The sequence below is a fragment of the Apodemus sylvaticus genome, chromosome X, assembly GCF_947179515.1.
Source record: "Apodemus sylvaticus chromosome X, mApoSyl1.1, whole genome shotgun sequence".
NCBI classification, from domain to species: Eukaryota; Metazoa; Chordata; class Mammalia; order Rodentia; family Muridae; genus Apodemus; species Apodemus sylvaticus.
Genome location: NC_067495.1, coordinates 149,172,491 through 149,200,160, shown reverse-complemented (window position 1 = coordinate 149,200,160; position 27,670 = coordinate 149,172,491). Strand labels below are relative to the sequence as shown.

The 27,670-nt window shown below is 40.9% G+C and overlaps 1 protein-coding gene across 2 annotated transcripts; it reads right to left on the bottom strand.

Moving 5' to 3' along the window:
• Positions 1-1,261: 1,261 nt before the first annotated feature.
• Positions 1,262-27,609, bottom strand: Nsdhl (NAD(P) dependent steroid dehydrogenase-like). Of its 2 annotated transcripts, XM_052171441.1 has the most exons (9): positions 27,484-27,609; positions 23,743-23,860; positions 21,525-21,641; positions 18,310-18,468; positions 10,635-10,781; positions 6,783-6,911; positions 4,500-4,642; positions 2,942-3,044; positions 1,262-2,110 (listed from the first exon to the last, which is right to left on the bottom strand). In XM_052171441.1, the coding sequence occupies exons 3-9, from the start codon at positions 21,597-21,599 to the stop codon at positions 1,778-1,780; spliced, it is 1,089 nt and encodes a 362-aa protein (XP_052027401.1). In that variant the 5' UTR covers positions 21,600-21,641; positions 23,743-23,860; positions 27,484-27,609; the 3' UTR covers positions 1,262-1,777. The 2 variants fall into 2 exon arrangements, with proteins under 2 accessions (XP_052027401.1, XP_052027402.1); XM_052171442.1 differs by lacking the exon at positions 23,743-23,860.
• Between the last annotated feature and the right edge of the window lie 61 nt (positions 27,610-27,670).

The window sequence follows — 27,670 nt, the reverse complement described above, 5'->3', positions numbered from 1 at the left end:
TGTACTCATTGCAGAAGCTCAGAGAAGCACCTGGTGCAAATGTGTGGACTACACAAGTAAGCAAAAGCCATAGTTTGAACCTTGGATACACCCTTCAGGCCTAAATGTCAAAGGTTTGGACTCTATCCCATGGAAGCAGTAGATCCTTTAACAGGTGTGGCCTAGTGGGAGGAAGTTCTTTGAGGTTATACCCTTGAATGTGATAGGGCACCACAGTTCCAACAGAGCCAACAAACTGTAGTCAAGTTCTTTAAAGAACATTTCCTTTTCTCAAGCTGTTAATGTCAGGTATTTTGTTATAGTGACAGAAGGCTTACAAAGGAGAAGGAAGGGACAACTGAGCTTGACAAGAGTCATTTTTGGCCCAAGTGCTGTTAATTACTTTCTGGTCTCCCATGTAGAGTAGTCAGGAAGATTTTCTTGATCTCTCATCTCCATTGAGAAAATCTTTAATTGTATGAACCATCACAGGTTGTCTATACCTACAGACTAAAAGTCATTTCCTGCCTCCCTCTTTAGCCTGACCACCACTTGTGTCCTCTACTGAAGTGAAGTTGTATACATCCAAGAAGCACATGCTGCTGACTATTAGACTGATGTCTTTAGTCAGAAATGCACTCAGTGACCATCTCACCATCCTTCAAGGTCCAACCTCCAGAACAAGGTGCATCATCTGTTCTGAAGAAACTATGTCACTTCAATTTGTCTTATGTAAGTGCATAAACAATCACTGTTTTTTTTTTTATCATACTTCAGGGGTTTCTGATTATAACTCCATTACTGCAAGCAAACATGGTATCTTAATTACATTTATATCAGAATAATTTGGCAGCTTATCATGGCCTCTCCCCAGGCAGAGTTAATAAGCCAACAACACGAACTGTATGGCTTTTATTTCTTTATTGTATTTTCCTCCAATCATCTTTTTTACTCTTGAACAGTGATGAAGAAGAACTTAGAGTTTTTCAAGAATAAATTTCAATGAGTTCAGAGAACAGAAATGGCTCGATTGTTAGAGGCCTGTACCCTTTGGAAGGTGGGATGTTAATTTTCTGCGAAGTGAGCTGTAACGATGTCTCACCATCTCATGGAGGAGTTTCTCCTCAAACATCATTGCAATGAAGGAGGCCATTCTTTTTGGCTTATTACCAAGCAGCTCAAAATCTCCTATTTATTAGAAGCTGACCAGCTAACACAGCACACACTGTACCATTGCATTGTATCACCACTGAGCAACAAAGACCACACCAGATTCTGTGAATAAATGGAAATGCTTTATGGAAAATCAAGGCAGACACTGCAAACATCTTTGAAAGAGACCTTAACAGTATGTGAGGGAGCAAAGAATCAGCACTGGATTTATCCTCAGGGATTGGGGATCGGGGATTACACTCATCAATACTTCTAACTATTGTTCTGTGATCATATAAAATGTATGTCCGAAGTCTTACTGTGTTTGCAATTTCTGGTTTTGCTTTAATTTTTAAGACCCTGAACAAAGCCTTCACTTTAGTGCTTCTTTCTGATAATGAACCCAGGAGTCAGAAGTGGGGGTGGGGAGAGAGAAAGATCAAAGAGGTGGACTATGAATCTACCTGAGAAGTACAATGTTATCCTGGGAGAAATGTCTTTTTTTGTCACCTCCAATGTCATGGAGGGAGTCGGGTATGCTACCATTTAACCAGCAAGGGGCACACAGCTCAGAAGAAACTCACTTAAGGATATTTATTCTTCAAAACAGAGAGGAAAAAGTTACTGGTGAGGGCACTGGGGAGCTTCACTTGTCCTTCCGCAGGTGGTAGAAACTCTGCACAGTCCTTTCCACAGCGTCATCCAAGGTGACCAGTGGCCGGTACCCAATGAGCTTTTTGGCTTTCTCACAACTGTAATAGTGGAATGTTCCAGCCAATGCTACCCGAATTGGTGTAAAAGTTGGCTGGATTTGGATGAGAGGGCTGACCACCATCACCAGTAGAGATAGCAGGAAAGCAAGGTAGTAGGCCACCCAGTAGGGGATGTGGTACTTGGGGGCCTCATAATTAAGGCCTACCAGAATGCGGGACAGGAACGTCCAGAAAGGGATTGGTTCATCGTTGGTGATGTGAAATGCCTGGTAAAAGAACGTGAAGTTAGAGAGTCCTGCACAGCTGGTCCAGTGAATGGGCCACACATGGGTCCCCAAGCTCAACTTGCTGGCTCCACTTCCAACTCTTTCTGTGGGAAAGCAAAGGCATACTGTCCTGCCTGCCCCATTTCTTTTACAGGAGCACTAAATGGTGAGGTTATGTTATCAGGCATCACATGCCTAGCTGCGGCAGTGTGTCTATCTTAGACTCTCAGAATAGGCAGTGTTTAAGGGCAAAGAGGGGAGGTGATACAAATTCTACAAAAAGACTACGACTTTAAGTGAAGTTTAGCTTGTGCTTAGAAAGTTAAATTTGGTTTTATCTTTCCATGTAAGATCTATATTAGATCTTTTAAACCAAAATCAATAAGCACCCCATTTCCAACCACCCCCAAAGTGGGAAAATGGAAAATGTTCAAGGGGAGAAAAGAGTACTGAGTACTCAGGAGGAATTACAGAGTTAGCATCGAGACATAGGAGGCAAGCGGAGTAGATTCTCTTAACTGCTGACTTCTGGATAGCAAATGTCAAAGTTTATATGCATCACTTGCTAGAGAAGTATCAGCCTGAGCAATATGAGCCATGTGTGGGTGGGGAGGGAGGATGAGGATCTGGACTATAAGGAGGAAAAAAACGAGGAGCAGGCATCTGCCCCATGTGCATGTGGCCAGGCCTGGAGTGAGCATGGGAGCTCTAGAGACAGAAAGCCTTGAGGTTTGGGTCCGTCCTGGCTGTCAGCTCCAAAGTAATGTGATGCTGCTATGGTACAGAACTTCCTAGTGAATCCTAAAGTACTGAAAGAAGCAAGTATCTTACCTTCCCACCAAGAGCTGCATCTCGGGAGAGGTGCTCAGCGGCTAAGATGTGTCCATGAACCACATTCTCCACAAAGGTGAAGTCCACCAGGTTCTTCCCATTTCTGTGGGGACAACGTACTTAAGTTGTGCTGAGTGTCTGGACGCTGGCCCTACAAAGTCCCAGCACTGAGACATTCAATAAAACAACCCACTTCTACTTCAACAGTGCCTACCTCTGGTACAGCTAAGTGATTGTAGCAGGTAAGGAAACAAGGCCATGTAGTACTGGGGCCCTTGGGAGCAGTGAAATATTGACTATGAGAGCATGGTGTCCTGCATGTCCCATGTATCTTAAATACTTGCCCCGCCAATAGACTTCCAGTTTTCTAGCACCGCCTGTGTAATCCCTCAAAGTTTTAAGTCAGAGGATCAGTGAGAGTTAATAAGTACGGGAAGACAAGACACAGGGATAAAGAGGAAAAAAGAAATGTAAAAGAAGAGGCACTGGGCACAGTGGTGTTTGTCTTTAATCCTAGCACTCAGGAGGCAGAAGCAGGAGGAACTCTAAGTTTGTGGCTAGTCTGGTGTATAGAACAAGCTCCAAGACAGTCAGGGCCACATAGAGAAACCCTGCCTCAAACAAAAGAAAAGAAAAAGCACAAGGATGTTTAGCAGTCAACTACAGCCGCTGTCACCCTTTACTTTTTAAACAGAAGAACTGCCTTCTATATGCAAAGAGTCAAGGGTCATGGCCTCCCTCCAGAGCTTTAGCTTCTTTAATTTCTAACCAGCATCAACATCTTTTCCCAGTGTACCTGCAGGAGTGCACAATGCTAAATGGTATCCTTTCAAAGCTTAGAGCAATCTGGAAATGATGGAGCGACTGTATATTGAAATGGGGTCTTTGCGGATGAAATCAGTTATGGTAACACAGAGCAGAAGTCGTAGTTCAATGCTGATGTCTTTATCAGAGCTATGAGCTAGGAGTGAGACAGTGCTATGTAAGGAGCAGCCAAGACAAGCCGAGTGGCCTGCGCGCTCCTCACAGCAGCCAACAGCTGCATTTTAGACTTCTGGTTTCTATAACTGAGAATCAATTTTTGTTGTTTTAAGAACTGGGAATTTGATATAGTACTTTCAGGAAATCAACATGGAGGACAACAGAGAAGCTCACATTTATGGTCTAAATGTTTGTGTTCCCTTGATATTCATGTTAGTATCTAATCCTCAATGTACTGGTGTTCTGAGGTGGAAACTTTACAGGGTAATTAGAATACAAGAGTGCTGTCCGTCCTCAGGAGTAGGAGTCACATAAAGATACACAGCAGGTCAGAGGAGTAAATAGTCCTTAGCAGACCTTGCTAAGACCTCTTAGCAGACACCAACTTCTCAGTCTCCAGAACTGTGAGCTGTGAGTTACTCCTGTTTGTGATGTTACCCAGACTATAATATTTTGTTAGACTCCTGAATAGAGTCAGACAGTTAGTTATACAATACTTTTTGGTACTCTCAAATTATTTTCTGCATGTGTGACCACACAGTCAGAAGGGGACAGAGAACAATGGGAGCTGCCTTACCCAATCATGAACTTCATTTTGCCCTTTCTAGCTGCATCAATCAGGATTGGGACCAATTGGGGGTCCCTTGGGCCGAAAATGCCATGAGGACGAATGGCTGTGGTTAAAAAATTCTTCTTAGGGTCGTTGGCATCCAGTACTGCCTGAAAGAGAGCAGGAGGGAAAGGAGCCACTGTAAGACTTTTCCTGAGCTAAGATAGTACCTTACTATGTGTGGAGTATTTCCCATTAGGAGGCAGACCAATGACATATCTGGTGTGTGTGCATGCCACTGGAGAGTTGTCTGCATTGGGATAGCATACTCTATCCCATCTGTCCATGAAAAATCAACAAAGTAGGAAAAAACTGGCTAACACCTGCTAGGAGGAAATCGGAAAGCTCAGGTTGGGTGTAATGGCTATTTACACATGAAGCCAGAAGGTGTATCCTGGCTTCTTCAATTGCTGGAAAGGGTCAAGTTACTGAGGTAGTCTTGAGCCTCCACAGCAAGGCTGCTACCACCAAAAGAACTCCTGAATACAGTGGCATGTGCAAAGCATCAAGCCTACTCACACACCATGTAACAAGTAGTTTAGTCAAGAGCAGACACAGAGTTGGGGAGCTGGCTCAGTCGGTAAAGCTTTCACTTTGCAAGCATAAGGATATTAATTTGATTCCCCAGAACCCATGTCAAAATATGCAGAGGTGCATGCTTATAAACCTATGGCTATGGAGACAGAAACATGAAGATACCTGAGGCTTACTAGACAATCATTTTAGTCTAACTGGTGAATTCCAGGTCAATGAATGACACTATCTCAAAGGAGGTAGACAACATTTCAGTAGACAATACCTGTCTCAATACAAGCATACACATGTCCATATACCTCTGGTATAATGTACACATATACATACAAAGACACATATTGGTGGTCTCATATGCTAGAGGACCTATAGCTGTCTGAGTTTTTCAGGTATACTCTATGTTCCCACAATGTTAAATCACCCAATGATGCATTTCTCTGGACATGTCTCCATCCTTATGATGCTTGACTATATGAAGAAACAGATTTTGCCTCATGAGTAATTTCCCAAATGATTTGTTAGTAAAAACAAGGTGGCAAAATATGTATGCAGGTGCTGAAGGGAAAGAACAAGCCTTCAAATGGCCTTTGCCACGGCTATCTCTAGTGCTAAAGAGAATGGAATTTGAAGTTTCTAGACTAATCCCAAAGATGACCTATTATTATTATTATTATTAAGAGGGTTTAAAGTGTTGATCTGGAAAACAAGATTAAGCTACTGTTGGAGTCACCTCCAGTTTTTATGATTTCCAGCTGAATACCCAAAAGTACATGCCAGTGACACATTCATAACTTGAGGCCAGGTTTCCTTCTGGAGGTCATGAGCTTACTCAGCTGCACAGGGCCTCTGAGGTAACTAATATCAGGAGGCTCATTGTAGGCTTTGGTCTTCCTTAAGCCTAGCTCCATGGAGCAGGAGCACATAGCATGGACATAGGACTTTAACATGTCAGAGGCCACATCAGGTTTAGGAAGTCTCTCTTAATTAGCTGAGGACAGGTTCTGCTGTGATTTCTATGTGACTGTGTCCTGTACTGAGCTGAATGTGAGGACAGGCAGAACAGTAAGACCCGTGCCAGTTCACTGTAGAGTTGCAGTTTATGAGTACCAGCTTGGAGAGTGAACTACAGTGTGTTCTGCTGCAAAGGCCCAAGAGATGGAAGTCCACAGCTGCCCAGTCTATAGTCTTGGATTCCTAGTGTCCTCACAACCTCAGTGCTCAACCCAATCACATGGGATCCCTGATGAAGACTCTGGATCGACGAATCAGGTTATTTTCCTGTAATTTGGAAATGATAAGAAAGAGTACCTACCATGTGAGATCATTTTGGAGTGTAAAAGAAGTAGTTCCCTGAAAATACTGAGGACAGTATCTGGCCACATTAAGGTATTTTGTCCTCTTGAATTTTTTTTTTTATTTGGTTTTTTTCAAGACAGGGTTTCTCTGTGTAGCCCTGGCTGTCCTGGAACTCACTCTGTAGACCAGGCTGGCCTCGAACTCAGAAATCTGCCTGCCTCTGCCTCCCAGAGTGCTAGGATTACAGGCATGTACCACCACTGCTTGGCTGTCCTCTTGAAATTTAACTTCACACATGAATTTACATCTCATGTTGGGTACTTAGGCCTCAAAATACTAACATTCCCATGTTCATGGATATTTTTTCTTATGAATGGAGACACTTGAGGTATCTGCTTATTTAACTGGCTTTAAAGTACATACTCTCTCCTGTAAGATCTTGGTCTCTGTGTAATAATCAATGGGCTTCATGGCATAAGGGAGGTCTTCAGTTCCATTTTTTATGTCAACACCCTCAAAGACAACACTGGCACTGCTGGTTAAAATGAGTTTCTGGAAGAAAAAAATCAAAGGAAACAAGTCTGAAATTAAATTGTATTCAAAGTGCATGAGCAAGTCCTATGTAAGGCATTTCCCAGTTACTTGCTGGAATGTCTTCTAAGATCACTGCCTTTGAAGTCATAAGAAATCTAGACACATTATGGTATTCCAATCTAAAAGAATAGATCTTATTTTTTTTCATCCTATCACATCTGAGGGAGACATCAAAACTAACACTAGTCATAATAGATCACTACAGGAGAGCATCTCCATGGAGGGAAGGATGGACCACCAACCTGTAGGGAAATTTCTGCTTGCAAAATTCTACTGGATGCTCTGCTACCAACCAATCTTGTCATGTAAACACATACATGTGCATGCACATATAACTTCAGTCATGATTTACATGCTTTGGTAGTAGAGCCAAAGATCTAGCATGTGTAAGGCCCTAGCTTCAGTCCACAGCAGCACTATGGAAAAAAAGATGGAAGGAGGAAAGAAAAGCATATATATATATATATATATATAAATACACACATATACATATACACACACACACACACACACACACACACATATATATATATATATACACACACACATATACATATTCTTTTTTATTATAAATCATTCTACAAGTCCTAACCATAGTGGTAGGAGAAGACAAAAACTAATTTATAATGTTTAAAAAACAAGAAACCAAATCAATCTCATCAGTGCACTGGTTATCAACCTTCCTAATGTTGTGACCTTTTAATATAGTTCCTCATCTTGTGGTGATCCCCAACCATAAAATTATTTCATTGCTACCTCATAACTGCAATTCCGCTACTGTTATAAATTGTAATATAAATATCTGACATGTAGGACATCTAATGTATGACCTTAAAGAGGTCATGTCCCAGAGGTTGAGAATGGCTGCATTATTAGATGGTGGAAATGAAAATAAAATGCTTATACAGAAAACATTGTCAAGCCTATAGAAAATATTAACAGTTTAGCAAACTAGCTAAATTCACAATAAATATAGGAAAATTAGGAGCTGGAGAGGTGACATCCAGTGGGTAAGAGTGCTTAGTGCTCTTGAAGAGAAACTGAGTTGGCTTCCCCACAACCATGTTGTATGGCTCACAACCTCATGTAACTCCAGTTCCAACAGGATTTGATGCCTTTGGCCTTTGAAAGCTCCTGCATGTGAGTGTGTGTGCATATGCATGTGTACACACACACACACACACACACACAAATAAAAATAACCCTAAAACTAAAACTACCATATATATGTGTATTATGAAAATTAGCCATATTTCTAAACATCAGTAGAAACTGAAAATACAGTATAAGTTACTAATTAACACATGATGGGGTACACATGAATAAATTCAACAAAAGATGTATAAAATCTTTGTGAAGAACAGTACAATATCTCTGAGTGGCATTACAGATGGGAAGATATTTCAAATTTATAGAAAAGAAGACTTACCAGGTGGTGGCACACGTCTTTAATCCCAGCATTTGGGAGGCAGAGGCAGGCAGATCTCTGAATCTGAGGCCAGCCTGGTCTACATAGTGAACTGTAGGACAGCCAGGACTATACAGAGAAACCCTGTTCCAAAAAACGAAATAGGAAAAAAAGAAGAAAAAAAGAGAAGAAAAGAAAAAAAGGGAAGACTAAATGGTAGAAAGAAATCAGTTCTTTAAAAAGTTTTCCAGAACACAAATGCAATTGCAGTAATAATCTTAGCAGCTCAGGAACTTAACAAGCTGATTATATAGTAGATTCTGAACAAAAGTCTCAGAGCAGCTAAGGGATCTTTGAAGAAGTTGGTCAAGGAGTGTGCCCTACCAAATGCTGATATGTATGCTAGAGCTGTGAGAACAGAGGTCAGTACAATAAACAGAAACCTAGAAACAGACTCTGGCAGGACAAGGTGCCCAAAGTATGGTGCAGGAGGCATGTTTGTACAACTGTCAAATGTTGGAGTAAACCATCAGCATGTTTAATTGCTTAACGTTTTGGCAAAAAAAAAAAAAAAAAAAAAAAATCAATCTTGACCCCGTTGCATATAACCATAGATTTCTGGTTAATTAGCCTTAAGTATGGGAAGTAGAATTTTAAAACTTTGAGATAAATGAATTATACTCTTATATCAATTTCTTTGCTCCTATACACCAAGCTGTCTACCCCCTCAGAGGATGAACAAGAGCTACATATATCAAGATATATGAAGCTCAAAAATTTAGTATTGGTGGAAAAAAGTTTCAGAAAGACATGTTCAGTGTGACACCATTGTGACAAGGTTCTCCCACATGCAAGCCAATACCCTACACCAGAGGTATGTGGAATGAATAACTCCTGGCTACCTAAGAAGAGAAAAAGTAGGTGACAAGTGCAGCAAGGTGAAGTGTCTTGTCAAGGGGAAAAGACAGCTGAGTATGACAGTTGATATATCTCTGGGTGTCTGTGTAGCACTTCCACAGAGGTTTCAATTATGGAAGAAAGCCACCATGCAGGGGATCATGGGCTGGGGTCCTGAACAGAAAGAAAGGATGAAGCTAACTGAATAATGGCATCCATCTCTCTCTACTTCCTGCTTATGCATTAATATAATTGGCAGATAGGAATTCTAACCATGGGAATACAGAGGAGCTTCCCTCACCTGTTCCTGCTGGGCCTGCTGGTTACTGGGATCTGTGGCATGGAACACTTACTGTAAGCAAGTGAGATGCTGGACCTAGAGTCTGCAGTTCCATTAGGATCATTCTTGGAAGCAGATTTCTAACAGTGTTGTAAGCTGATACAAGGCCACAACCTGTCTGTCCTTTGGCCTAAGTTGTGATAGGTTTCTGTCAGATATAAACAACAGTGCTTTCCTTTTTTTTTTTTTTTTTTAATATAAGCAAGGTTGTTAAGCAATGTGATGATTCTTTTAAAAAAGTTCTGCACAAAATTATCTTATAGTTCAGGAATCCCACCTCTGAGTACTGACCCAAAAGAGTCAAAAGCAAGGTCTGAAGCACTTGTAGTCCCCATTCATAGCAGCTCAAAGGTGAAAACATCACGAATGTCTATTGGTGGATGAATGAATAAATAATGGTCCAAGGCTAAGGGGAGTGTTAGCCTTGAAACATGAAAAATGAAAAGGAAATTCTGACATGCTGCACTGTGGACAGACCTTACAGATACTATATTATGACAATAAAAGGATAAAAACATGGTTTGAATGGCTCACATGAGCTCCGTAAAGTAAGCAGAGAGATGGACAGAGGACAGTGGCTGCCATGAGGTAGGGAGGGGCACAAGGATGGAGTCCTGCTGCTTACTGCATGACTAGGGATGGACAGCGGCAATGGTTGGGCAATGACGTGAATATAGTTAGTATCACTGAATGCATTAATGAAAGGGTTACAGGGTAAAACATTGAAAACATTAAGTACATGCTCTTTCAACAGAGAAAATAAGCAATGTTCAAATTTCATAGTTCATTAAGCAAAGACAAATAGGCCTTAGTCTACTTGAGCATTCAGATGGTCTATCTTTATTAGAAGAGTATAACCCCAATTGGTCCTCTGTGACATCTGGTGCCCAGGGCTTAAGTTTTAGTATCTTCTCAATGTGTAAAAGGCAATCCTGGATAGGCCCAGGAAGACAGTAACAAGAACTCCTCCCCCTCCCCTCCCTCTGCAAAAGCAAGCACATGCTCCTGATACTCGTCACTGCAGCATTCCCCTTACCTGAACTCCAGCCTCTTTGCAGGTTTCAATGACAGTTTTGGTGCCAATGAAATTCACTCTATAAAAGAGCTCCTTGTTGTTACTGTATGGTGGGGGTGACGCACAGTGGAAAACTGTGCTTACACCTTTGAGAGCTGGGTACAGGTCCTGGAAAAGCACACAAAGACAAAAGAATCATTCCAGTTTAGGGCAGGTCCACAGCCTTCTCACATTCTATCATCTGTGGCCCGTAGGTCTTTTGGCTTTTTATCATTATATAAGCAACACAAAAACATAGTCTTTGTAAAAGACTCAAACTACACAAAAGCATGTTGGATAAAAACAAGTTTTCTTTTAATTGTTCCCTTCTTGTTACCTCGTCCTGATAAAATGGGAGTACTAGAAGCCAAACAATACTGTGACAGGAAGGAGATTTATAAAGTGAGCAGGTTTCACTTACTTCTAGAAGGAACTGCCTAAGACAAACCGTTGGCTGCAGATCTGGGGCACTAAACATACTATACGAACCAGGAATCAGTAAGGCTCTCTAAGCCTACTAGAAACTAAAAAGACTCAAAAACAAACACACAGAGACTCCTACTGGCCAAAGAAGAGGCAGTTTGGTCATCAGTAAGAATAAGAGTTATTAGTAAAAATAGAAAATAGAAAGGAATAAACTAATTTACTCTTGAGGAAAAAGACACCTTGTTGTTTGAGGTACGTTAGCTGGTCAACAAGCTCCTGAAAGTCACCCATCTCTACCTCCCTAATGCTTGGTTTGCAGGCCTGCATGACTACACATAGCTTTTTATTATTTGTGGGTTCTGGGGATTTGAAGTCACTGAGCTATTTCCTCAGTCCTTAGGAACTCTTAAATAACAGTTACTCCATATTTAAACTTCCCTAATCATTCTGACAATATTTGGGGGTTTGGGATCCAAACATGGACCATGCATATGTGATCTTTTTGTTCCTCCCATTTACTTAAATCTGGAGCAGTTCCCTGAATTTTGCTTTCTGCCTTCTGCAACACTAATATTTCACAGGATCAGAGAGGTTATTTTATGGACTTCTCAATTGGTGCTTTTCTGTTCATTCATGATTGCATTCAGGCTTAATGGTCTTGGCTATCATTCCACAGCACATCAGTGCTGGTGGATCCTTATCAGGATGCTGCTGGTAATGCCAAGTTGGATCATTCAATGAAGGTGATAGCTGCCTGCCAGTTTCTTTCCAAATCTGTGCGGGTGATGCTTACAACACCCACTGATGTTTCTGTCCTGGAGCATTTCTCAGCAAACGGTGACATTCTCATTTGACTGCACCCTAAACATTTATTGAGCTGACATTCCTCTGCCAAGTAGGCCTCTATCCACCTGAACTTCCTTTTTAGGAACTATGAATGTACAGATTCCTTTAATAATGTGTTAGACAAAAAAGAATCTATGTACCCATAGTTACTACACTCCCAGATTCCCTTTATAGCTTTGTTTAACTTGTGCAAGAGGCTAACAGAATTCAGGTAAACACATTTACTGACTCACTATAAAGGAATTACAAAGGGTACAGGTGAAGAGATGCACAGGGTAAGCTATTGAGGAAGTGGTGTGGAGCTTACATGCCCACCCTGGGTGCACAAACTTCCAGTCTCATGACACAAGAACAGCTGAAGCAGAAGCAGAAGCACAGTTAATAAGAAAATCCTGCAAGGTCTGTCTGGCCAGATTCTTTTTGGCTGCTCTGTGTAGCATTCCTTCCTCCTGGGTATGGGTATGGATCCCTCTGACACTGGGTGGGGAGAAGCACATATGACTCATCTTTCGAAAGATGACGAGTAGTAGTTTCTTTAATCTGCCATCAAGAAGCAGCAGTAAACTAGGAAATGTGGATGAAGACAAATACTCTCTTCTCTAATGTATTTAATATGTCTAAAATCTCTTTCTAGTGTGGTGTAGGGGTTTGTAGTCATGATGCACCAGGATTGGGGGGACCAGAACCACATCAAGTTTTTGCTTCATACTTATTTGGGAAGCAAAAGGATTACTGTGAGTTTGGGGCTAGTATCCTTGATATAGTGAGTTCCAACCTAGCCTACACTAAAAAGCAAAATCCTGTCTCTAAAAAAGTGTGTGTGTATAAACCTATCAAAGTCTAGATTTTGTAGTACCTGGACATAATCAATATGAAATTATTGAGCTACTTAATGATTTTGTACTTAGTCTCTGAATTTCAATATGTATTTTAAAGTGCCTCTTACTGCTGACTTATCTTAATTGAAGTGCTTGGTGGCCCATGGGTGCCTTACTGACAATGGATCTAGTAGTTTACAGAAAACAGCAGATGGCACAGGGACATTCTGATTACCTGGAGATGCAATTAGCAAATTCCAGACCCTGGGATATGCTACCTGATAATGAACAAGCTAAACACCACTAAGTCAACATATTTACTAACGCATCTTAGGAACTAAGAGATTGTCAAATTTATCAAATACACAGTGAAATCTTGACTGTGCTTAACTCTTTATTTGGGAAAGCAATTATGCATTAAGGAAGTATTTATGGTGCTTCTGAGAAAATATTGTGTGATATTTTTTATTAAAAATGATTTTTATGTTTTAGAGACAAATCCTGAAATGTTTATAGATAGACTGATATGTTGAAGATTGGCTTGAAAGTAATTGGGGGGGGGGGTCAGGAAACAGAAATGCTAAAAAGGTGGCTAGGCCCTTAGGACTCATGTTAAAAACAAAATCAGGCAATTTGCTCTAGGGAGCCGGGCAACTCTAGAGCCTTCTGTGCGTAGCCCACCTGAAGAGAGTGATCTCCCAGCAGCACTTTCACTTCTGAGCGTGGAGGTGAGATCTCCACCTTCTCTCTGGAGGGGACCAGCTAGGAGCACACAGGGCCTAAGATCAGTGGAGCAGCTAGGACGGAAGTTTTCCCGACGCCATTTGCACCAGGGAGCCAGGGAAACTCCACAGCCTTCTGTGCACAGACCCTGACAGAAGAGATTGGTCTCCCAGGAGTACACACACAGGGTTACAGGCCCACAGGAGGGACAAACTCCAGCCAGAGACAGCAAGATCAACTAGCACCAGAGATAACCAGATGGTGAAAGGCAAGCACAAGAACCCTACTAACAGAAACCAAGGCCACATGGCAACATCAGAACCCAGTTCTCCCACCATAGCAAGTCCTGGGTACCCCAACACACCAGAAAAGCAAGAGTTGGATTTAAAATCATACTCATGATGCTGATAGAGGGCTTCAAGAAAGATATAAATAACTCCCTTAAAGAAATACAGAAGAACATGGGTCAACAGTTAAAAGCCCTTAAAGCCCTTAAAGAGATAACACAAAAATCCTTTAAAGAATTACAGGACAACACAAACAATCAAGTGAAGGAACTGAACAAAACCATCCATGATCTAAAAATGGAAGTAGAAACAATGAAGAAATAAAAAAGGGAAACAACTCTGGAGATAGAAAACCTTGGAAAGAATTCAGAAGTCATAGATGCAAGCATCAACAACAGAATACAAGAGATAGAAGAGAGAATCTCAGGTGCTGAAGATACCATAGAAAACATTGACTCCACGGTCAAACAAAATGCAAAATGCAAAAAGCTTGTAACTTAAAACATCCAGGAAGTCCAGGACACAATGAAAAGACTAAACCTAAGGATTATAGGTTTAGAAGAGTGAAGATTTCCAGCTTAAAGGGCCAGTAAATATATTCAACAAAATTATAGAAGAAAACTTCCCTAACCTAAAGAAAGAGATGCCCATGAACATACAAGAAGCCTTCAGAACTCCAAACAGACTGGACCAGAACAGAAATACTTCCCGTCACATAATAATCAAAACACCAAATGTACTAAACAAAGAAAGAATATTAAAAGCAGTAAGGGGAAAAGGTCAAGTAACTTATAAAGGAAGACCTATTAGAATTACAGCAGACTTCTCACCAGAGACCATGAAAGCTAGAAGATCCTGGGCAGATCTCATGCAGACCCTAAGAGAACACAAATGCCAGCCCAGGCTGCTATACCGAGTAAAACTCTCAATCACCATAGATGGAGAAACCAAGATATTCCGTGACAAAACCAAATTTACCCAATATCTTTCCACAAATCTAGTCCTACAAAGGATAATAAATGGAAAATGCCAACACAAGGCGGGAAACTACACCCTAGAAAAAAGCAAGAAAGTAATCTTTCAACAAACACACAAAAAAGTAACCACCCAAACATAAAAATAACAGGAAGTAACAATCACTATTCCTTAATATCTCTTAACATCAATGGACTCAACTCCCCCAAAAGAGACATAAACTAACAGAAATATTTTTCATGTAAATCTTCAGTGTTATCAGAAAATGTTTGTAATTCCTCTTTCAACTAATAATGTAATGTTTTTTTATGTCTACCATTTTATCTGTATTATTTTCCATGATAATCTTCAATTTTAGCATGGTTTTCTATATATTCGATTTTATCAGAAATATTTTTCATGTAAATCTTCTGCATAATTTTTCCATGAAATAGTTAATCTAAATGTGTTTTTCTATATATTTCTTCAATTTTATCAGAGATATTTTCCATGTAAATGTTCAATTTTATTAGAAAATGTTTATAATTTCTCATTCAATCAACTTAGAAATATTTTTATGCCTACCATTTTATCTGTGTAATTTTCCATGATAACCTTCAATTTTAACATGTTATTCTATATTTTTCTACAATTTTATCAGGTTTTCCACATAAATCTTCAATTCTATCATAAAATGTTTCTACTTCTTTTTTCAATTAATTTAGCAATGTTTTTTGTTTACCATTTTACTCTTTAATTTTCTATGAACATGTCAATTTTAATGTGTTTTTCTATATATTTATTCAATTTTGTCAGAAATATTTTCCATGTAAATCTTCAATTTTATCATAAAATGTTTTAATTCCTTTTTCAATAAAAAAGAATGGAAAAAAAACCAAGCTGTGCACAAAGGAATGCCTGCAACCCCAGGGCTGGTGGAGCAGAGACATGGAGATCCCTGGAGTCCTGGCCAGCTAGCCTAGCTGAGTCTACGAAATCTAGGTTCAGTGATCCTGTCTCAACAATGAGGTGGAAAGTGACTAAAGACACTTGATGTCTACCTCTGGCCTTTACAAGAATGTCGATCTGGTCACACCTTCATAAACACAGACAATAATGTGAGAGGGCATAGATGACATGGCCACGAGAAGCTATATAAAGGAGAGAATCTATGTAATAGCATAAAGAAAAAGAAAGAACATAGGACATAGGCTAAGATACAGGGAGACTATAATAAAAGACCAAAACTGAGGCCTGCATGCTTAAAAAACATCCTAACGCCATGAGTGGAAATGCCAGATGGCTTACAAAAACCAACAATCTGAAGTACAAAAGCTACAAAAGGCACCACAAGTTGTGGGTAGGGGGAGCAACTCTTTAAAAAGTGGGGTATGGGGCTAGAGAGATGGCTCAGTGTTTAAGAGCCCTGGTTGTTCTTCCAGAGGTCCTGGAATTGATTCCCAGCATCCACATACTTACTCACATTAGTCTGTAACTCAAGTTTCAGACAATCAGACACCTTCTTCTGTCCTTTGTAGGTGTAGTATATATGCAGGCAAAACACCCATATACATAAAATAAAAATAAAATCTTAAAAAATATCATAGAATTACTAGAATTACTTTGTTCCCCCTACCTCCTTTCAGTTGCTAAGTATCTTTTCCCATCTAGCTGTTTGGAAAGTAGAACCAGGAGCTAAAGAGAGTGCAATGAGAGGGGGTTCTTCAGCTGACATAAGTAGGTGCCTGTAGTTCCAGCACTGGGAGGCTGAGGCAAAAGGAAGTTTCCCCTGCCGTGGTCTTTAACTCTATCAATCCACCTTTCTTTGCTTAGCTTAGAATTTAGTCCTCGGACCATTTATCACATTTGTCTGTCAAACTCCTGCCCTGGCTAATGTTCACTGCTTGTACATGAGAGGCTGATTGTGACTCGAGAATATGCTGTGTTGGGAAAGTCTTCCTTTGGAATCAGATAGAGGCATGTGTGGGCTTGTGACCGTGAGGCTGGATGATACCAGGGGAGGGGGAGGGCTATGGTCTTGATAAAAGCAAGGAACAGTCAGAATTTACTCATTACCCAGAAGGAAAAGACAAATGGTTTTACCAGTGCTGTGGCTATAACCCAAAGGAGATTTTGGTGAATCACCTGGTCTATATCATATCTATTCCCCAGTGACTGCATCCAGAACTGGCTGTGAGGGAATAGTAATAATCAACTGGTTCAGACAAAATACTGTCCTTGAAACTCTTGTTGAAGAAGACCTTAAGAACAAACCAAGTTTCGATAAGAGCCAGGGGTCCTAATCAGGGCACCCTGTCAGTTCTGCCCAAGTTTTCTGTCTGTCCTGCCAACTTTATGCTTCCCCACCCTACAATCACATAAACTCATTGAATTTGATCTTGGTCTTTCTCTCCTTCCTAGCCTGTGCACTGCCCCTTCTCTTTCCCACTATGGATTGTTTTTCTGGAGAATCCTAGCTGACGAGTGGCAAGGAGAGACTGGGTTGGGGGATGAAATTTATACAGGAAAACAAAGGGACTATGGAGCCCAAGCTGATGAGGATACAGTAGAGAGAATGACAGTAAAATGCCCAGAGTTGGTCCCCCTGTAGTATAATTTTCCCAGAAATGCTGATAGGGCCACCTTCAGTAAGGAGCTGAAACCATTGTGGAATGAAGCAAGTCACTTGGGAACGGAAAGGGGTGGGTGTGGATGGTCACCATAAAGACACCCAAGAGCTTTGCTGAGCGACTTGACATTACCTACAATGATTCAAAATATCAATACTCTCCTTGAAAGCATTGTGTTAAAGGACATTTTCAGAACAACTGAAAGTGGAAGAGTGGTACCAAGGCCTGTGGGGAGAGTGGGAACTCAACAGGTACAGGAACTCCTTTGGAAGTGAAGATATTCTGGAAGTAGACAGCAGGGAATGACAGCACAGTTTTGAAGAGCTGCTGAAAATTATTTCAGGGTACATTTCAAAAATGTGAAGTTCAGGGCTGACGAGGTAGCTCAGCAGTTATGAACATGCACTGCTCTTCCAGAGGATCTGAGTTAAGTCCAAGTATCCATATCAGATGGTTTACAACCACCTTTAATTCTGGCTCTGATTGGAGAGGCTGGTGGTATCTAACATCTCTGGCTTCTGCAGACACCTGCACTCACATCATATATCAACATATACATAACTAAAACAATAAAATTTATTTTAAATATGAATGTTAAATATGTTGTATCTCAATTAAAAGGAATAAATACCATATGGCCTACCATCTGTATACTCTAGGGCAGCAGGTGGCATGTTACAACCTATAATATGTTTGATGAAATGTTTTGGTAAAGTTTTCTTGGCATACAGCCTTGACTATGACCCATGGCTGCTCCCATGTTCCTATGACACAACAAAATCCCTGTGACACTAGACAACAATCAGAATGTTGTTCATTCTGATTAATGACAACATGGTATGTGAGCTTGTTTCCTATAACTTTTACATTTTTCAAAATAGGATCTTTCAAGCTATAGTTATTCTGGCCTCTGAGCACTTGATTTCCCTTTGGGGTCCTATGAGAGACCAGTGAGGCTGAGTGGGTCCCTTACCTGTTGATTGCACAGGTCACCTATAAAGAACTGCACCCGGGGGTTATCAAAGCCTTGGTGGATATCAAATACATTGACAGCATAGCCTCGCGCCAGCAACTGCTCCACCATGTGCTGTCCCAGGAACCCGGAGCCTCCAATCACTGTGCACTTCTTAGCCTGCAGAATGAGAATGGCAAGAGGACAAAAGGTGTGAGGACAGGAAGTCAGGCTTACCTATCACAAGCCATTGCACTGACAGACACATGCACTGACATAATTAAGCTTGGTGGCATATTCAGGGCTTGTCAAAGACAGGTACCTTCTGCAGATTTACCTCTGTCTTAATCTGGGCGTTCATCCTGAAATGGCTCTGCATAATCTGTAGACACGATCAGTCTCATCATTACCCATCTTCCTTCCATCAGTTTCTACCTCAGTTACACTGTATTCACTTAGAGCCACACTGGTTTTTCTTGGTTTATTAGAAGTCTGGCCAGTCCTCACAGCTCCCACTGATGGCTGATGTTCTCTAGTTCTTAAGACTTCAGGGATTCTATATGGCTCATAGTCTAATAATTATTTTTAAATAAAACAACTTAGGGGCTGGTGAAATGACTTAGTAGTTAAGAGTGCTTGCTGTGAAAATGTATGACATGAGTCCAAATCCCTAAAATCAATGTGAAAAGCCAGGCATGGCTGCACATGCTTGTAACCCAGATTTAAGGAGCAGAGATAGGTAATCCTAAGAGCTTGCTGACCTACCATATTAGGCAAACCAGCAATCTCTAGTTTATAGAATGTAGTAGAGGCTTAAATAAGAATGTCCCCGTCATCTTGGACATATGAATACTTTGGTCTCAGTTGGTGATGTTGTTTAGATAGGTTTAGGAGCTATATTTTTGTCATTGGGGGCTTTGAAGTTTCAAAGTCTTCTGTTGTTCCTAGTGCTCTCTCTTGGCTTCATGATTATGGTTCAAGATGTGAGCTCTCAGCTTGTTGCTCTAGTCACTATGCTTGCCTACTGCCAAGCATCTATGCAGTGATGATGATGGAGACTTACCCTTCTGGAATCATAAGCTCAAATAAACCCTTTTCTTTAAGAGGTGCCTCTGTCATGGTATTATATCACATCAATGGAAAAATAATAAGGTGAGAGACTCTGTCTTAAAGAAACAAAGTGGAGTGCAACAATGACACCCAATGTCTTCCTCTAGCCTCTTTGTGTAAACATATTGGTGTGCACACCTGTACAATCACTTGCATGAACCACACGAATACATGCATGCACACACACACACCTACACCCACAAACCAAAACCATCAATCAGAAAAATAAATAACCTCATAATTTTGCTATTGTGTTCTCCAGTGAAATTTCATTTCTTGATTTTATAATATGTATGTATGTATGTATGTATGTATGTATGTATGCATGCATGTATGAAATCAGTATCTCTCTATATCCCTGGCTGGCCTTGAACATATAGACATATTGTACTGACACTGCTTAGGACAACTGAGACCATGGCTGGTCAGTAGAGTTTTATAGTGATGGAAATCAAACTAGACTCTGCTCAGAGTTGTTGAACAAGTAAAGGTTTATTAATGTCATTAATCATATGTCTAAGATTAAGTAACTAGGAGAGACCAGGTGAAACAATCACTAACTTTTGGTGGCCATACCAGACAAAAACATAGTAAGTACTGATAAAAATAAAATTTCAGGTAGTGAGACTCCAGGATGGATCAAATGGATAAAATGAATACCTTAGAGATGATAGTGCTAAGAAAAGGAGAGGAATGAGCTTGGAATGGGGTGTATAGCTCAGTGATAGAGCACATCTATTAAGCTATATGTTTGATTCCAATGACTACAAAAGAATTAAATTCAACTGTAATATAATTGCTGGGGCTTCTGGGTTTTCTTTTCTTTCTAGTTTTATTTTTTCTTCAGCAGGATGATTTTATTTTTAGAGCAGTCCTATGTAGACTATGCATATACGATAAAAAATATTCTTTCTTAGTAGCTTAAATTTAGGCATTTGTTTCTTAGAAAGTCACCCACTGGAAAACAGAGTGTATTTCAAAGCATTTAAAGAAGGTTCAAACTTGATTATAGTAGCAGTTTGTTATGTTTTTTATGGTTGCTGTTAACAATAAAATCTTAGTTTACACAAAAAGGAGAGCTAGTACAGTACTTCAATCAAAGGTGCCCGAATGAAAACTTATTTGAACTCTACACCAACACAAGAGGGATTTGGAGGCCCAGGATTATTTCGGAGAATATCTAATTTGGCTTGATAAGACACATCTTGGAAATGTGATGTTTATCAAAAGTGAACAACATGACAGTACACTTGAAGATCCATGGTGAAGAACCTTCAGAATGCTTGACAATGATGGGCAACAATTCCTTCAAGTATCATCTGAGACTCATGATACTATCTTAGGGACTACTGCCACCATCTGGGAAGGCTTCTACCATTCCACTAAGAAGTCTAAGCTAACATACTGGAGGCCATATGAAGACAAGCCAATGTGTCTAGCTGACAGCCAACATTCATTACCATCAATGCATTAGTCCACCAGTAAACATGCATGCTAGAGGTGCCTGCATGGTTGCAGCTACATGAACAAGCCCAGGGAAGACCAGTGTAAAATCTCCCAACCCAAACCACAGCCAGTATCCTCAGAATGTAGGAGAGGGGGATCCCTAGGACTGGAGTTACAGATAGTTGTAAGTCACCATGTGGCAACTGCACGCAAGTTCTCTGAAGAACAGCTGGTGCTGTTAACCACTAAGTCATGCTTCTGCTCTGACTATTGCTTTTTAATACTCTTGATTTTTTTGGTACAAAGTAACAAGTAACTGGCATATCTTAAATCAAGGTATACATACAGAAAAACATAACCAACCAGCACTGACTGAACAAATGGTTTAAGTACACAATGTACAGATAAAGCCTGATATGAGGGTTTGTGCTCATCTTAATGCAGCTTATCAGGCCACAATGTTTGCTTGATATTCCTGGGAGAGCTGCTCTTTTCTGAACGGAAACAGAGGAACAGTGGATCTGGGGAGATGGGAGTAGGGAGGAAGGATTCTGAGGAGAGGATGGAGGGGAAACTGTAGTTAAGATGTAATATATGAGAATAGAATAAATAAATTTAAGAATGCAGAGGTAAATATCAATAGCTTGACTTTCCCCTACTTTTCTAATGTTAGTACTTACTTTGGAAATGTCATTTGTCAAATGTGTTCCCGTGACCTGGCCCCGCTTTGGTTCACCACGAACAGCTTGTTTCATTATGGCTTAATGTATGGTTTTGTTTGCAGTCAACTCTTCTTCCTAAAGACATAATTAGAGAAAGACATTAATAGTATGTTAAGCAAAGCACCTTTAGCCATTATGGGTGAGTGTTCATAAATAGCTAAGCCATAGATAGCTATTACACATTGACCAGCCAAACTGCCCCGTTCTTGAGAGTGTATGACAAGTCTTTAACTTACAGAGCATTTGGATTAGAGTCAGGAGAGGAAGCAAGGTAAATGACCTCCTTTACTAGTCATATCAAAAGCCTTTGGGTAGTGGTTGGAAAATGATGGGGACCAAGAACTTTACAGTGGGAGACAGTAATCAAGTGCAATGATGCTTCTAAACAGAAAAAAGCAGTCCCAATGAGGGCCTCATCATGTATTCCCCTTTTCCTTTACCCACAATACAAAGTTGCAAACACAAATTAAAAAAATATATTATTTTGTATGTATAGAAGTTTCTGATGTAGTATTTATAAATGGAAAACTGTACCAGAAAGAAAAGAGCCTACCCATGAAAGAAAATACAAAGAACGTCCATCATTGGGGAAAGAAGTATCAAGCACCCAGTACTGACTGGGTCTTATGATGGCTTCAATCCAGTTTCCACAGCCTGAAACTTTCAAACAATGGGTACCATCATTATGTCTCTATGGGACTTGATTTGATGAGTTCATTGACTTTTGTGGTTATTGTAGGTACCCAAGGCCTGCAAAGCTTGTGACGCCATACAAGCGACAATTAAGACAATGTATAGGTCTGTTGCCAAGGCAACAGCTGCCGTTTACCCAGAATTCCATAGCCTACCTTTACCTGTAATTATGTCACCACCAGTATGTAACCGGACAGCACTTCTTTCCCCTTTCTCTTTTTCTCTTCTCTCTTTCTCCCCTTCCCTATCTTAAATAAAGTCCCACGTGGAACTGTTTGGCCTGGTGTATCTCATTGCGGCCCACGGCTCCACTGCATCCCGGCAGTGTGTGCGCGAGCGAGTGCTGCGAGCAGACAGGACATTTGCCCAGAAACCAACAGTTATATCAATGGCCCAAATGTCCTTGACACAGATATTAAAACCCTCAACGTTTGATGGATCACCTATAGGGAGATGTTCTGAATTCATAACGGAAATTATCAGTTATAATTACTCATATTGTTAAACTGACAGAATTTCTAGGAGACTTCAAGACATATCTGTGAGATCATTTCCAGAGAAGTTTAACTGAGATGCAAAGACATAAACTGAACATGGGTGGCGCTATTCCACAGGCTGGGAACCTGGAAGCAATGGAGAGGTGGCTCAGTGGTTAAGGGCAGTTGCTGCTTTTGCAGAGGAATTGTGTTTGGTTCCCAGCACCCTCACGGTGGCTTACAACTTCCCTTAACTTCAGTGCCTGGGGATCTGACCCTCTCTTCTTATCTTCGTGAACACTAGTCATGCTATACATACACAATGTACATATATACAGTGTAGGCAAAACACAAAATGGAACTTAGAAATCTTATTTTTTAAATAATATATGAGAAAGTTGCAGAACGAATAGGCACATCTTCTCCTATTGAGGGTGGACAAGGTAGCTCAGTTAGGGGAAAGGGTCCCAGAGACAGGCAACAGAGTCAGAGACAGCTCCTGTTCCCACTATTGACCATCTCACACCCATAGGCAACTATCAGAAGTCAGAAATCAGAAAATAAGTGTTAGTAAGGTCATGGAGAAAACTAGAATACTTATGTGAGGCTAATTGTCATAGAGAATAGTTTATTCACTGTGGAAATTTGGCAGTTCCTTACAGAATTAAACAAAATTACCATGTGATCCAGCAGTTTCATTTGAGAGTATAAACTTCCTAAATTGTATGCAAGGACCTGGAGTTGACTTTCCTACATCTGTATTCACAGAAGCATTGTTCACTGTAGGCAAAAGGTAAAAGTACCCTAAATTTCCACTGATACACGAGCTGACAAAATGTGGTCCATTTAAATTATACAGCAGGATATTATGCATGCATAAAGAGGAATGAATTCTGATACATGTAACCAACTGAATATATTCTGAGGATATTTTGCTAAGTGAAATGAGCCAGGCACAAAAGAATAGGCACTGTCTGATTGCATTACCACAAGGTACTTAAACTCACAGAAACTGAGAGTCGATGGTTTCTGGTAGTAGTTGTCAGTGGTGGGTGAGGAAGGGCTACTAATGAAGAGTTTCAGTTTTTGCAGAATTAATATCAAGCAGAGTTGGTGTCAGTTGCCCTGCAGTAGGAAAAGAGTGCAAAAATGGTCAAAATGTTGCATTTTTTGATACATATATTTGATCACACATTTACAGGGAAAAACAGAATTGCTCTGAACTACTGAAAAGTAGACTTCAAAGAGCAACATCCTAGGGACTAGTGGGTTGTGACCACTGCCATGCCAGAAGCCTCACGTCTGTTTCATTTAGAATGGTGGGGCTTTGAATCCATAAAAGCCAAGATGTACTGCCACATCATACATTGTGAACAATACAAAAAGGTAGGGACTGTTTGTGACCATTGATTGGTGAAGACAAAAGGAAAGGATGGTGTGTTCCAAACCCCACAAAGATGAAAGTGCCCCTCATTTTCTGAGTAGAAGCAAATGAACACACTCTGTAAAGGAACAGGATGTGAAGTTAGACTGTGGCTACCTTGAGTTCCTTATCTGAGGGTACACAGTGCTGATCAGTGTAAGAAATAGACTTCAAGGACAAAATGCACTTCCCAGACAAGTTAATCAGTGGAGTTAGGAATCCTAATATGGGCCCCTGAGTTCTCTCTCATCACCACTCACCCCAGGCTTAGCTAGCACACTGTACAAGACCTGCCTGATGAATGGAAAGAGAACGACTCCCAGGAAGCTGGCACTTACTTACTAAATGGATACATTACCTTGAATAAATACTGCAAAGCAGGGGTTCTGTAAAATACAAAGTAAGACCTCTCCCTGCAGAATTCAAAGACATGGCACAGGGTGAAAGTGTTTAGGAGGGCATTTATTTTCTGAGGTTGCAGATGAGCCATTATTTCCCTGGGGCCATCCAACCGGACTGTCTTTTCAGAGACCTGAGATGCCACATCTCTCTCACTTATTTCATATTTACTTACTTTTGAATTTGCTGTGGACCACTCAGGAGCCCCTTACCAAGCCCGAGCCTAGCTTCTATTGTTTCTTTCATATTTAAGGTAAATTCCCTCTTTATCCTTCTAATTTCCTCAGCACCTGTTGTCAATGCTTTCTTCCTGAGTTCAAGTGAGAATTACCCTGTTGTTGTTTTAGAAGCTGGATCTGAAAAACACTCACATTTCCTGCCTATCCCAGAGTTGCTATGGGGGCTCAAAGCAGGACTGAAAAGGGGGTTGCAACTGGTAAACCAACCCCTGGGTCTCACCTTGCTCACTCACTTATTCCCATATTCAAAGTTGCCAAATAGCAGTCACTGTCAGGAAGAAGCCAACTAAAACACAGTTCAGATCTTCAAAACAACCATCAGCTTGTGCGGAAAACAATAAGTTTCAAAGAACGATACAGCTGTGTTTGGATCCTAAAGAGGCCAAGCCCATGGGGAACTAATGTAGGATTCTTAGTCACATGAAATTATCTGAAAACTTGAATTCTAATGCCCTAGGAGAAGTGAGTTAAAGAGAGCATGTGAGAGTCTTAAAAGATAGATCACATCTTAAGGGTGGAAATAACATGCCCTAGTAACTGTGATAAGTTGCATCTATACAAGAACAAAGCAAAATTATGCTTAGACAGGTCAAAGAACCTGGCTAAGGTCACAGAATTAGCATATAACCCAGGAAGAAATTTGTGTGTCCTTTCTAGCCTGCTGGGCTGCCACCCCAAAGACTGACTGGGAAGCAGAACAGTCAGTCAGTTTTCTCATTACCAGAATAAACATCTATTCAATCATGTTAAAAGATGCAAGGTTTATGTCAGCTTATGGTTTTGGAAGTTTAGTCCATGTTACTTTGGGCCTGTGGTAGTATATCATAGAGAGAGTATGTGGTAGAGGATGTTGAAGACTGGTCACCTTTCAGTAGCAAGGGAGCAAAATAGAAAAATAAGAACCCTACAATCCACTTTCAAAGGCATGGCCCTGGTGACCTAGCAGCCTCCTAGTATATCCCATTTAGTACAAGTTCCATTACCTTCCAATAATATCACGGGTAGGAACTAAGCCTTCAAGACAGAGACTTTTGACTCACTTTAGCAAATACTATGGAGGGACATGAAGTCAAGGTTTCTGGGGATGAAAATGGGCAGCAGGCCTCAGTGGACTTTACTTTCTAAACCAAAGGGGACTGACGTAACCAGAGATGTTCATTGCAAGATTAATCTGGTGGAACATAAGCATAGGTTGGCAGAGGGGTGAATTATGGAAAACTAAGGGATACTTACGGGCTACCTGATAGACTAAGGTTCACTGAATACCTAACATGTAGTCTTTCCTTTTCCAGGTACTGGTGAACACAAATAAGATTTCTGTCCTCATGTGCCTACCTTCTAGTGGAGGCAACAAAGAAGAAAACGGGTTAGCTTTACAGTGGCTTAGGAGGAGTATACTATAAAAATATGGAGCAATATGGGGGGCCTGGGTACAGAGTAAAGAGAGTGAGTGCAGTAACCTTACAGAGAAGGTGACAATGGTGGAAGACCATTACTAGGCTTGCTGGTGCATTCCTTTTATCTAAGCACTCAGGAGACAGCTGCAGATGGAAGTTTGAGGGTGGCCTGGTGTACATAGCAAGTGGCAGGTCAACCAGAATTACATAGTAGGATGCTATGTCAAAACAGTGATGGCCAAAAAATTATATCTGTGAAATTTTCTCAAAGAATTAATCAAAATATCTCAAAATTTTAAAAGGTTCATGGGGCTGGGTAAGGTCAACACAGGAGCATATCAGCCACAAAAATATTGTCCTGGGTGGGAATGAGACAGAGGGGAGAACCGTGTGGGTATGATGGGAGGAGGAAGAGGAGTGTCACGGCAGGCTTTGCAGACTATGGTGAGAACTCCAGCTCATACCACTGAGGAAGGGCTGAGGAGGAACAGAGAGAACAGAAGACACTTCAAGGACAGAACTGTGAGAACTCAAGAGGCTGGATATGGGGGATTGTTGCTGCTGGGAACAAAGGAGTCAGATAGGACACAAAAGTTTTGAATCTGGTTCATGGCTTAAAGGAAAGAGGGCAAAAGGTCTATATTACATTTATGGGGAGCTGTTAGGTCTCAGGCCTTTCTCAGTTTGAGAGACTGATGCTGTGCCCTTAATGTCCCTAAACTTATTTTTAATGCTTTGAGGGGCATAGAACATAGCATCTGTTCGACCTGGACCTTCATTACTCCTGGCACAGCTCCATGTAACCCCGCCCTCTTGTGCACTTTGCCCTTTAATTCTCTTTACACTCCATATTTCCAAAACTGCTGCGGGTTTGCTTTCAAGGGAGTCTCATTTAGGAATTCTCTTTCCCATGTGACTTGAGTGTCTGCACGTCTAACAGGACACATTTTGATGAGTTTTCAAGATCCAAAAGTCCTCAGCTCATCCCCCCTGAGAGCTAAAGTGACTCTTAGTCACTTTAGTCAAAGATAAAGCTTCACGTGGATTGGGTTTCTAAGTCTCAGCCCTGTGAACTACGATACAATACTCGGCATGTCTACTCCACTTTCAAGGTCTCAGCTTCCCCAGGCACAGTTACCCCTTCAAACCGTTAGGTCATAACTTTGCTGGCCCCTCAGATGTGCTGTGTCCCCAACTTGGTTTTAGGACATTCCATCCATTCTCTCGCACTTCCTCCCGGCTCTGTCACCCACACGCAGCAGCCTCCAAGGGCAAGTCTGTAACTCTTACCCGGTTTAAACACTCAAACGATCGACTTCAGCCTGCAAGCAACCAGCAACCAGCGAACTCCAGCTGAACACCGGCCACCCTTTTCTATTGAGAGATATGAGCCCACGATCAGCAGAGCTTCCTTCATAATGTTGATTGGTCTAGCTCGGCTCTGGCGCAGCCAATTGACGCTCACCGCACGATTTTG

Excerpts from the sequence above, each read along its gene's own strand:
- Nsdhl (XM_052171441.1), bottom strand. The coding sequence starts at position 21,599 with ATGAAACAAGCTGTTCGTGGTGAACCAAAGCGGGGCCAGGTCACGGGA. Across the intron at positions 10,782-18,309 it reads GTGACCTGTGCAATCAACAG|GACCTGTACCCAGCTCTCAA; the intron begins GTAAGGGACCCA and ends GTGCTTTTCCAG. Across the intron at positions 3,045-4,499 it reads AAAATGAAGTTCATGATTGG|AAATGGGAAGAACCTGGTGG; the intron begins GTAAGGCAGCTC and ends TTGTCCCCACAG.